A 12,223-nucleotide genomic window follows, 5' to 3' on the forward strand; every position below is an offset into this window, starting at 1 on the left:
GTGTACTAATTATGTTGTGTCTATTATCATATTGTTCTAATTATACCCACTACTTGATTATTAGGAATAACTCAAATCTTTGAGGTCTTATGAAAAATTGGAAAATTTAACTGTAACAGTTAGTTTAACCGTCAAAGGTAGTCATTGAGAAATGCAATTGTACTTTGCATTTGGGAGTTGTTGTTGAGGGTGGGGATGGACCAGTGCAGTGAGCATGTTTGTTTACCTGCAATGTTCTGTGTTCCAGTGGAAAGATCAAGGGTGGGCATTTCATCCCTGAGTGGGGAAGGCACAGACTACATCAATGCATCCTATATTATGGTAAGTCAGAGACAGCGTGGGAGAATCTACAGCCCATCTGTGTTACCAGAATTAATAGTAGAGTGTGCTCCTGGATGCAGCAACAGCAGCTATCCAATACAGTCAGTACAATACACTGACTATGGCACACAGTCTTCAGTGGCCAGAGTAATAGCAGCATACCTGGATGTTTTCATATGTTCTGGGACTGAAGAAACCTCAATAGAAAACCATAAGGAAATCCGGCGTCCCAAATTCACCACTCAGAGCTGATGAGTAGACATAAAATGTATTTTCATTCACCCAGGCACAGATCTGGGGCAGAGGTAGAGTAGAGGACTTCAGTAGAGTCCAAATTCACTAAAATTAGCACCCCAGGTTTGCATTACAGCTCTTCCCTAAGTACTGGGTTCATTTACACTATTGGATTTTTTTCCTTCTGCATTGAGGTTGTCTGATGGATGGGTCGGCGCTTTGGTGGCTTTTGTGTGCCCTTTAGTACCATCTTAAGATAGTCAGTCATACAGCTTGATTTCAAATGAAAACAAGTCCTAATGTTCATCCCCAAACCACTGTTCTAGTCAGCCAGCAAGGAAATGACCCAAGAAGATGCGGGAAACAAGGAGCTATGTGGTTACCACTGTCTAACACCCACCACATTTCAAATGAACCCATTGGGGTTAGTGAAAGATCACACTGCAGGAGGAGAGTTTCGAGTTCAGTAAACAGCATGTAAATCATTTGATTCCGTTATACCAGTTTCCAGGCTTCATAAATATAATCATAGAGGGCCTTTTCCCGTGATTCCTCTCATAGGGGAGGCAGCCAGGGGCCAGGACATGGAAGGTGACCTGGGGTGAAGAGCTGTGAGATTCAGTTCTTTGAATCCCAGGGCTTTTGGACAATAGGGATTATAAACTCTGCCATGGATTTACACTCTGGCATCTAGTGCAAGAGACACTTTCACAAGTGGTTTTGGCCCATCAACTTCTAGAGGTCACGTCACTTAAGGTAAATGTTTCCACAGCACTTAACTTCTTATACCCAGTTTAACCACCTTTAAAATGAGGATGATAAACCGGGCATGGTGGTGCACGCCTTTAATCCCAGCACTCGGGAGGCAGAGGAAGGCAGGTTTCTGAGTTCGTGGCCAGCCTAGTCTACAAAGTGAATTACAGGAAAGCAGGACAGCCAGGGCTATACAGAGAAACCCTGTCTCAAAAAAAAAAAAAAAAAAAAAAAAATGAGGATGATAGTTCTATCTCATAGATTCCTGAATAGGAAGAAAACTATACCTAGCATATAGACACTGGCCAGTAAATTTTGGTTGTAATACAGTATTCTTTCAGCATACGGTCTAGAATTAAATACACTACTTTAACATAAAACCATGTTTCTCTGTTAAGTCATAGGTTGGGCTCTTCTCTCATGTCTTTGCTTCTGTAGGGCTATTACCAGAGCAATGAATTCATCATCACCCAGCATCCCCTGCTGCACACCATCAAGGACTTCTGGAGAATGATATGGGATCATAATGCCCAGCTGGTGGTTATGATTCCAGATGGTCAAAACATGGTAGGTCATTTTTTTTGTTCCTTTCTTATAAGGAAAATAGATTACAATAGCCAGAAGCCTATCATTACAAACAAAAATATTATCTTTTTTTTTTTTTTTTTTTTTACAGCTAAAAGACACAGTGAGGTCATGCTTTGCTGGACTGTATTGGTTAAGCAGTTCCATTGGGTCAAAGTAGTAAATGAGAGATCTAAATGAAGTAGATTAAAGCTGCTAGATACACATTTGTGGCACTGCTTAAGCACCACAGGAATGCAACCACAAATGACACCAGTTTATACAGTCCTGGTTGCGTTTTTCAGATAAAATATATAGTATTGTATTGAAATTTCCATTTAAGCCTCTCATTTTGTTTTATTTTATTATTTTATTTACAATTTTACGAAAGCATAGCTCAAGAAGTAGTTACATCCTCTTAATAATGTCAGCCAAGGCTCTTTTATGACAGAAAGCCTTGGGAAACTTTTAGATTTATGCTTTGAGGATCCCATCCATGTATACAACAAAGTAGGACCATACCCACCCCCAACTCAGATTTGCCAGCACACACCTCTTCAAACTTGATGTGTGTGTGTGTGTGTGTGTGTTTTGATAACTTACGACAGTTATTGTGGACCCTATAAGCAAGGGTGTAGCACTAGGCATGGAACATGGGCATCTTACTAGTGGCCATGGCACCAAAGAAGAATGAATCTCCTTCCCCGAGCTACTCTCATCTGCTCATAGCTTCTCAGCTATAGTGGTAAGAGGAGTCCCCAGGTCTTCCTCTCTTTCCCGTGGTGGAGAGATTTACATATATATATACTTGGAAAGGACTCTTCAGTGTCAGTGACTCATCCACTTTTCTATATCAGTCAAAATTAATATATGATTTGGGCTTGACAAGTATACTTATCTCTTGTACTCAGTTTAAGTATCTAAAGTCACAAAGATTCCAAGTCGTGCTAGAAATTGGTGCGTTCTTGCTTCAGTCATCCTACTCAGTTGGCAGTTGTAGAAGCAGCAGGCTTACCAAGGCTACTGATGCACCAAGAGCACAGAATGTCATGCGGTAATCTGGGTTATGCGATGTCCTATTTCACACTTCAAGGACATTTTAATAGTAAATTTTGTTATTCAAAGGAAATTTTGATTTGAAATGTCTACGCCGAGCATTTGATCTGATTTTCCAATAATCATACCAATGAACTGTTTCATGAAAATCTATATTCTCCCTTGGCCTTTCTCAGGCAGAGGATGAGTTTGTCTACTGGCCAAATAAAGATGAGCCCATAAATTGTGAAAGCTTCAAAGTCACGCTTATGTCTGAAGAACACAAATGCCTTTCGAACGAGGAAAAACTGATCGTTCAAGACTTCATCTTGGAAGCAACACAGGTATGAAGGGAACCAGGTTAGAGGAAGGACTTCACTTCTACTCATGGGTGAGATGTGCGATGACTTGGGAGTCTATTAGAAGTGGAAAAGGACTTCTTACAAATTGAGACAATTCCAGAGATATTCCTATACGTATCATTTTTACTTCCAAAAATCTGACAGAATCATCAGGCTACTAATCTTTGATAAACTATAAAATTCTTAACTTCTGTGTACACAGAAAAGCACAGAGATTTCTCTTTTACTCCAAATTGGTTGCCGATAGAACTTAGGTTGAAAGTAAACAAACAAAAATAATTGTAAATCTCTTTTCTTTGAGATTTTTTTTTCTGTAGATGGGTGTTTGGCCTGCTTGTATGTCTGTATACAACATGCATGCCATGTCCACGGAGGCCAAAAGAGGGCATCAGATCTACTAGAAGTGGAGCTGAGGATGGTTGTGAACAATCATGTGTGTGCTAAGAATAGAATCCAGGTCCTCTGGAAGAGCAGCCAGTGCTTGTAACTGCTAACCTATTTTTTTCAGGCCCTAGTTCTAATTCTTATTTTAAAACCAGCACTTGGCCATTCTTTCTCCTATAAGTGTCCATACTTAGTAAGAAGGATTACTTTAAGAAAATACTCATTAGATACCCACTGTCTTGTCATGCGCATTATTCTAACCACCCACATTGTCCACCTCAGCCTTAGGAAATACAGCTGTCTCCTAGTATTATACAGAAAGCACACTATACCATAAGTATTCAGGATTGATTCCAGTTCAGTGCATCTCGGATATGTAAATCAAATGTCACTGATGTCCGGATTTCCAGAAAGCCAGCCTGGGAATGAGGGGACATTCTCAAGCAGTGGTCAGGAGAGCAAGATGAAGTAGGCATTTTCATGCACTTTCATAGCTACTGCGTCTTACATGTCATAGCTCTTGAGTTCAATGAAGAAATAGGTAAAAGTTTATGCTGTGTGGATGAGACTCATTTCAACTTCCCGGAAGTTTGTTAAATGTCTAAAGTCAAAATTTGGGAGATTGTTAATTATTTTTTATAAAGATTATTTTTAACATATCAAGTATTATATAATAAAATAATGTTCATAAGGTATATATGGTATATTGAAGTGATACACTGAATGATTTGTTGGCTACTGAGTTCAATAAAGGAACACAGCCTTGACCTTTGACCAAGATGCTTCATCTCCCACTCAGCCATCCTACTCTCTTTCCAGACACAGCGGCCTCTTCCCCAAGTAGTGTTTACTCATCTCTGGATTTACCTCATAATTTCACCTTTTATCTCTGTTTCCTTCAAGACTACATTGCTTTGATCTTATATTCTGACCCTTGCATGAATTACATGTATGTTTTCAAATATTTGTTGCCTTCCCTCATTATAATATTGATGGCACTTATTCACACAATTGGGTGTAAGTCAAATCTGTTTGTGTTGGCTGTTAACATATTCAGGGTGCTGGGATTTTTTTTCTATCCAAAATTGGGGTACTACTTGTTTGAAGTCTGCTTCATTTTGTTTTGTTCAAAATTTGCAATTATAAATGGTACCTGACTGAATATGTTTGCCTACACGGAATTGTTTCTTGGGTTCACCTAGGGATACTTTATGGGTTATTGAAAATGAGACCCTTTGGGAGGCAGAAACAAGCGGATTTCTGAGTTCGAGGCTAGCCTGGTCTACAAAGTGAGTTCCAGGACAGCCAGGGCTATACAGAGAAACCTTGTCTCGAAACACCAAAAAAAAAAAAAAAAAAAAAAAAAGAAGAAGAAGAAGAAGAAGAAGAAGAAAGAAAGAAAGAAAGAAAGAAAGAAAGAAAGAAAGAAAGAAAGAAAGAAAGAAAGAAAGAAAGAAAGAAATTGAGACCCTTCAGTTTTTTCAGTGTTGTGGATGTTTTAAAAATGGTCCTACTGAGATGCCTCTCATTTACAGCTCTTGAGAAATCAGGACTCTCCTCATCATTGCTTATGTTGAGGCTGAAATGACTTTTTTATTTTGCCTCACTTGTTTTAATTTTTCTTATTGAAAATGAAGGTAAATACCTTTCCAAAAATGTATTGCCCATTGCATTGATAATTCATTTCTAGTAGTAGGTCCTCAGGAGTTTTGCCCAAATTTCCATTAGCACCTTGAAATTTTATTTACTTACTTGTGTGAGGTCTTTGTATAGTCTAAGTATTAACCCCTTTCCAGGTACACATGTTGCAAATATTCTTTTATGTAATTTTAGCATTTTTAACTTTTTGTAACTGAAAGTTTACAAGTTTAATTAATGTGGGGTTTACCATCCTTCTCATTCATTTTTTATAAAGAATCTATCATTTTTGGATTCATTGTTAACAAATCCTAGTGGGGGCTAAGGAAGCACTTCATAGCAGAATGAACATTTAGCCTACAAGGATCCCCAAATTCTAGTCTTTGCACCAAAATCAAACTGGGAACCAAAACAAAATATGTCTGAAATTAAGACACCTACATAGCATTGTTTGCTAAATATTCTCTATTTTTCCTTTAGTTTTTATATTACATTGGGCATGTCAAGAGTGCACTTTCATTATTAGCCATGTGATATTATTGTCCTAGTGACCTCGTGCTCACAGACAGCAGTATCAGCTATGACTATGTGTATATGAATTTGTTTCTAGCATTACTACTTCCTTCCACTGAGCTCCTCGTCAATCTCCCTGCTGACCTGGAAATGCCTTCATTCCAGCTTATAATAATTCTTGATATCAGATAAGCCAATACCCCATCGTGGTTTTCTTTGTTAATAGAACTTTGGTTGGTTGGGAAGTTTACATTTACTACATAAAATTGATTCTGAAACATTTGTTTTCAAATACAGCATCTCCTTAAGTTCACTTTAGGAAACTGGAGGTCAGAGGTTTATTTCACTGTGACATAATCTGGTTAATCACACAAAAAGTAATCGAGACTAGAGTTCCCCAGATGTTTTCTTATTGTGCTGTCTAATCTCATTCTGATGAGTCCTGCTGATGTTGGATGGTCTCTGTGCTCTTTTTCCAAACAAATTTTAACACTGGAGATTTCCTTTTGTAACTTAAAATTGAGCAGTGCAGACACATCTTTAAGGCATGCTTTCATGGTTTATTAGCATTGGCATGATTCCCTCACAAATAACATTTTTTCATTAATTAATTTATTTATTCACTTTATATCCTGATCAAAGCCCCTCCCTCCTTTCCTCCCAGCCCCACCTTATATCTCCCTCCGTCCACTACACTGGGGGTGGGGTGGGACTGGAGAAGATGAATCAGTTGGTAGAGAGCTTGTTGCTGAAACATAAGAACACGAGTTCAATTCCGAGCACTGACATGAAAGTCAGGCCCGGTGGTACTGGGGAGATAAAGGTAGGAAGATGCCAAGTGTTTGCTGGGCCAACCAGTCTAGGGCAAACCAGTAAGCTCCAGAAGAAAGATCCTGTCTCAGAGAATGTGCTAGAGAAAAACTAGACATTTAATATCACCCTTTGACCTCCGTGTGTACCTACATACATGTATACACATGTACAGCCCCACCCACAAAAGCCTAAGAAGGAGATAAGGTTTTATCCTGGTGAATGGATTCATGGTTAATGTCCCACTACAATGATTTTCTCCTTCCAGGATGAGGGATGAACTACAAATAAAGCATGTGCTATTTCTATCATTTAGCTTCAGTTTCTGAATTTCCCACTTATTCTGGCTCATGATAAACTGCCACTAGCCAGGCATTACTCCTTTAAAAACACTGACTTGTTCTTTCTTCTCCTAGGATGACTATGTGCTGGAAGTAAGGCATTTCCAGTGCCCCAAATGGCCAAATCCGGATAGTCCCATTAGTAAAACATTTGAACTTATAAGTATTATCAAAGAAGAAGCTGCTAACAGGGATGGGCCCATGATTGTTCACGATGAGTAAGTCTCAGGGTCTTAGTCATTGAGACCTCTGGATATGTGCATGCCTCTCTTGTCCACTGACCAGCCTGATGCTTTGTGGCCATGTGTTGATTCAGCAAGGATGGATTAACTGATTCTTATCATCAAAAGTGACACAGAACATCATGCCTCCCTGGAAACTCCTGGTGAAGGCAGAATACCTGTGTCTCAACACTGGAATCTTCTCTTAGGTTTTGTAGTCTGAGCCTTTGCTGAGATGAGACAAGGCTTCAGTACTGGACTGTTAAAGGAGCTAACGTAGGACACGTCACAGCTATTTACTTCTTGGAAAGGAGTAAAAATGACTATTGTTTGGTAGTTTTTGTTGTTGTTTCTGTTTTGCATAAGAGAGCGATTGTTCTCTTTAGTTCATCATTTCTTCTGTTTCTATGACAATGAAAAAGTCTAGAATTGTGCTAAATACCTATTCTGTAAGGTAGATAGTTTATATATTATAACCTCAGCCAAACATTTTCTGTCTGCCTCTTTCAAAGAATACAAATAACGAGGCATAATTAAACAGTAAAACATTTTATAAAGGATCTTGTTTTTAATGGCACACTTGGTTCTGTCCCCAATTCAATGATAATTCTATGCACAATAAAAAGAAATAAAGACAAGCCATGTCTAGGCAGTATGCTCTGAGTTAAAAGTGTATCTGATGCATCTGATGGAGTCTTTGTCCTGTCTCTTTACTGCAAGGCACGGGGGAGTAACAGCAGGAACTTTTTGTGCTCTTACAACCCTTATGCACCAACTAGAAAAAGAAAACGCCATGGATGTTTACCAAGTAGCCAAGATGATCAATTTGATGAGGCCGGGAGTCTTCACTGACATTGTAAGTGATGAACCTCACCTTTCACTGTTGAAATATCACTTCCTGGATGTTACTAAAGTTTTTTTTTATTTTTTTTAATCACATATAAGAAAGGTCACAGAGGCTGGTAGGTACCATTAGCTTATAGCATTCACACTGAATTACAAGTATGAACTTTGCAGAAGATTGGCAGATTAAAAACCTTTAGTCACTCAGTGCCCTTTTTATAAAATTCATTGTGACTCTTAAAAATACCTGGAGTGGAATTACCAACCAATTGGTTTGTTCAGCAAGCTGAAGAGTTGTATTCCTGAGGTTCAAGTTGAGGATTCATTGAACAGCCAGAGATATATCTCAAAAACTTAAATGTTAGACCTATTCACTTTTTTTTTCTCAAGCCGAGCCCAGTTTCTGAAGTTAACAAATAACTAATTCATGGGTGCTTTTAAGAGAAAAAAGACATGTATAGTCAAGAATGAGACACAGCCAGTACTTCTGGTTTCAAGGTTTAGTTTAGAAATAACCTGAAAGTTGCTATTATTGTGGCAAAATAATAGAAAGCTTGGTGAGAGTCTTGGGTATAGACATCAAAGTCTTGGGGTCATTGTCAGCTTCTTAGCTGAGTACAGAGAAGGGCCTTGTAGAGAGCTCACTGGGGAGCATGACACCCCTTTTCTCAAGGCAGACCATCAAGCCAGACAAAATTGCAGGGAGTGGAAAACATTTGGTGAGCAGTGTGTTCCTTGGTGATAAAACAGCCACTGTTGAGCACACTCCATAGATAGACAGAAGCATTTGATTACATAGCAATTAAAGGAAGAGAAAGAAGACCCTGAGTTTTGAGGGTTGGGGATATAACTCAGTCGAATGCTTCCCTAACATGCACAGGGAACTAGTTTTGATCCCCATAATCATAAATTGGATAAAGAAAACATGTATGTAGTCTTGTCACTTGGGAGCTACATAGTGAGTTCAAGACCAGCCTCAGATCTATAAAAAAAAAAAAAAGAAGAAGAAGAAGAAGAAGAAGAAGAAGAAGAAGAAGAAGAAGAAGAAGAAGAAGAAGAAGAAGAAGAAGAAGAAGAAGAAAGGAAGGAAGGAAGGAAAGATGTTGCTTTTTTAAAGGCTATAGATGCTGAACACAGATGAAGTTTATCTGCACTGTCTTCCAACTCCAGGGAACAAAGGAATAAGAACTGAGTATTTATCACTGTCAAATGTGCATGGCCTTTTTTTCTTTACATTCAGTGGCTATTATCTCATTGCAAAGAGATTTGGGGTTAACCAAATAGATACAAGTAAATATAGAATGGGCACCTCAGCTGAGTACAAGCCCATTAAATCAATTCTGTGCACTTACATGAAGGGTTCTAAAGTGTTTCTGAAATCAGGCCTGCTTTTTGCAAACCCATGCCTCTGTTGAGCTTCCTGTCTATATTCTCTCTTCCTGTGTTTTCTAGGAGCAGTATCAGTTTCTGTACAAAGTAGTCCTCAGCCTCGTCAGCACAAGGCAGGAAGAGAACCCATCCACCTCTCTGGACAGTAATGGTGCAGCTTTGCCTGATGGAAATATAGCTGAAAGCCTGGAATCTTTAGTCTAACGAAGAAAGGGTGTAGGACATCCCTCATCCATGCATTGTCTCTTTCTAAAATTAGAAAAAAAAAAATGAATCCAGTTCTGTTATTTGTTTACTTCTTGTGACCTGACAGTAACTCATTCTGCTGCCAAATTGACACCATTAACAACGTGTGCCTTTTTGAATGACTTCTTGTAATTCACTTATTATGTCTGAACTAAAATGATTGAATTTTACAGTGTTTCTAAGAATTGAATTGTGGTATTTTTTTCCATATTGACTTTAACAGAAAAAAATCAATTTGTAGATAATAGGAAACACCAACCTTGGAAGATATTTGTTCTTAAGTGTCAAATTTTTAGCTGTATTTGTAGCAATCATCAGATTTGCTAGAAATATAACTTTTAATATAGTAGATTGTAAGTAAACCACTTCATCCCCGATAATATTCAACATTTTACAACTGCAGTATTCACCTGAAGTAGAGTGATAGTAACTTATGTAAATACTGCTCTGGTGTCTCCATGGACCAAATTTATATTTATAATTGTAGATTTTTATATTTTACTACTGTGTGAGTTTTCTAGTGGTGTACTTGAGTTTAATAATGTAGCTTACTCTCTGGTCTTACTTACTCTAAATGTCTTCTAAAACTGTAATGTGTTATCCAAGAAACTAACCCTGTTTCTGCATGTCATTTTGACTTTTGTGAAAATAGAAAACCACTTGTTTGAAAAGATGTTTTTATGAGAATAACACCTCACCAAACATTCCTTACATGGTTTTTATCTGAGAAGTTGCAAAAATAAATATAAATATTGCTATTAACTTGTGTTCACTTGTGGAATGTTGTAGTGACCTGGGTGTAGTAGTGTAAAGATATCTTCTATTGAGCTGTTGTAATTGTTTTCTCAGCGGTTTACTGCTGAATAAGCTCATCCTTTCTAGTTCTTTCTGAACTCTGGCTGGCTGGTTCAACTCAGCAGTTCTGGCTCAAAACTCCTCTCCAAATTGACTGATTCAACCTGGCTTCTCTCAGCTCTGCTTGGCTCTGCTTGACCTCAAACTAACTCTGGCAACTTGTTTTAATCTTCTGGCTCTTTATTATCTGGCTTTAACTGTCTCCGATGACCTGCACAGAACTGCATGAACTCACAAACAAATTCAATTCCATTGCACTGCACTGACTCCCAATGGACTCAACTTCCTACTTACTCTCTCTCTCCTTGTGCTGGTCTTAAATGGCTTTCCTCCTGAGAGTTGAGCATATCTTATTTCTGACTCATTCTGTCAAATCTTTCTCTGATTCATCACTTTGTCTGCCCCTCAATTACACATCACTTTCAAATATGGCTGCTTCCTTCTACAGACTAATTTTGCCTTAAAGGTCTCTACTAAGGGCATGGCTGTATTCCAGTCAGATCACACAGACCTTGGTCTCTGGATGTGATCCCTTGCCAGAGCAGACATATAGCCGGATTAAAGTTTCTTTACATGGTAGAAAATTGTGAACACACATCCCACTGAAAAAAAGTGGAAAGCCCAAAGAAATGGAACAGAGTATCAAGCTCTGGTTCCCAAACTGCATACTCTATGATATACAGGGATCTCACAAAATTTTATGGTTTTGTGTAGCACAGCAGCTGGTGCTGCCACTACAAAATGTGTCATTAAATGTATCATTGGGACCCACTTGCTCAATAAGCAGAACCATTTTGTATTTCTTTTGCCTTATAGGATCGCTGTGACCTGGATATGCATGACTTCCAAAACCCCATGTGCTGACATTCTCACCCCTAGGAGGACAAAGAGAAAGGGGTTCATCATGGTAGGGAAAGCATGGCAACAGGAGCAGGAGACTTCTGGTCACTTCAAATCTTTAGGCAGGAAGAAAGAGAACAGGAAATACTTCCTGGTTATAAAGCTTCAAGGCCCTGTCCCCCTGACTCACCTCTGCCAGGAAGGCCTCACGTCCTAAAGGTTCCATAAGTTTCCAGAACAGCACCACCAAGTGCCAAGCCTGGCATGGCCCTGTTGGGGACAAAGTGACATGGTACCCCTGGGACAGGGTGCTGGTGTGAGCCTCCATGAGTGTAGATGGCTGCTGTGGGCATAAGGCTTGTTTTTGTAATAATATACATATTTTCATATTCCTCTGAGTAATGTCCTCCTTGTTAATGTTAATGATGCCATAATAACCAAACTGCACAAGTCTAGGAGCTGAAGGTGTGAATAATGTCTCAGCAAAATGGTAAAGGCTGGGACCTTCAGAACAGCCCTTAAGGCTATGGAAAAGAGCTCCGAATACATAAGTTCAAAATATATATATAACTTCTTAACTATGCAAAATATAAGGATTCAGTATGATTATGAGGGGCTTCACTAAAGGAACAAAGGCAGCTACACAATGAGTCAGCTTGTCAGAAAGATACAAAGGCGGACAGATTCCTAAATTCAAGGTCAGTCTGGGACACAGCAAGGTTAGGCCCAGGTGTCGTAGAAAATGGTAATTCCAGTGTAGGGTCTCATTCAACTAACTTATCTTCTGTGGTTAACAAAGGCAGACAGATCTCTACATTCTTTTGAAATGTTAAGAAAAAATGTATGCTGGCTGTCCCTTAAGAATCAAAGGGGA

The 12,223-nt window shown here is 38.8% G+C and overlaps 1 protein-coding gene across 8 annotated transcripts in view; it reads left to right on the forward strand.

Annotated features, from left to right (window-relative positions):
- The window catches only part of Ptprz1 (protein tyrosine phosphatase, receptor type Z, polypeptide 1), a 177,602-nt gene extending 167,186 nt beyond the window's left edge, over window positions 1–10,416 (forward strand). For all 8 annotated transcript variants that reach the window (XM_006505013.2, XM_006505014.4, XM_006505015.4 and 5 more), the window contains 6 exons: window positions 248–321; window positions 1,747–1,875; window positions 3,105–3,251; window positions 7,031–7,173; window positions 7,897–8,032; window positions 9,472–10,416. In XM_006505013.2, the coding sequence (XP_006505076.1) occupies window positions 248–321; window positions 1,747–1,875; window positions 3,105–3,251; window positions 7,031–7,173; window positions 7,897–8,032; window positions 9,472–9,612 (770 nt within the window). In that variant the 3' untranslated portion in view covers window positions 9,613–10,416. The remainder of the gene's footprint in view (window positions 1–247; window positions 322–1,746; window positions 1,876–3,104; window positions 3,252–7,030; window positions 7,174–7,896; window positions 8,033–9,471) is intronic.
- The last annotated feature ends 1,807 nt before the right edge of the window (window positions 10,417–12,223 follow it).

Source organism: Mus musculus, chromosome 6 (assembly GCF_000001635.26).
Source record: "Mus musculus strain C57BL/6J chromosome 6, GRCm38.p6 C57BL/6J".
Lineage (NCBI taxonomy): Eukaryota > Metazoa > Chordata > Mammalia > Rodentia > Muridae > Mus > Mus musculus.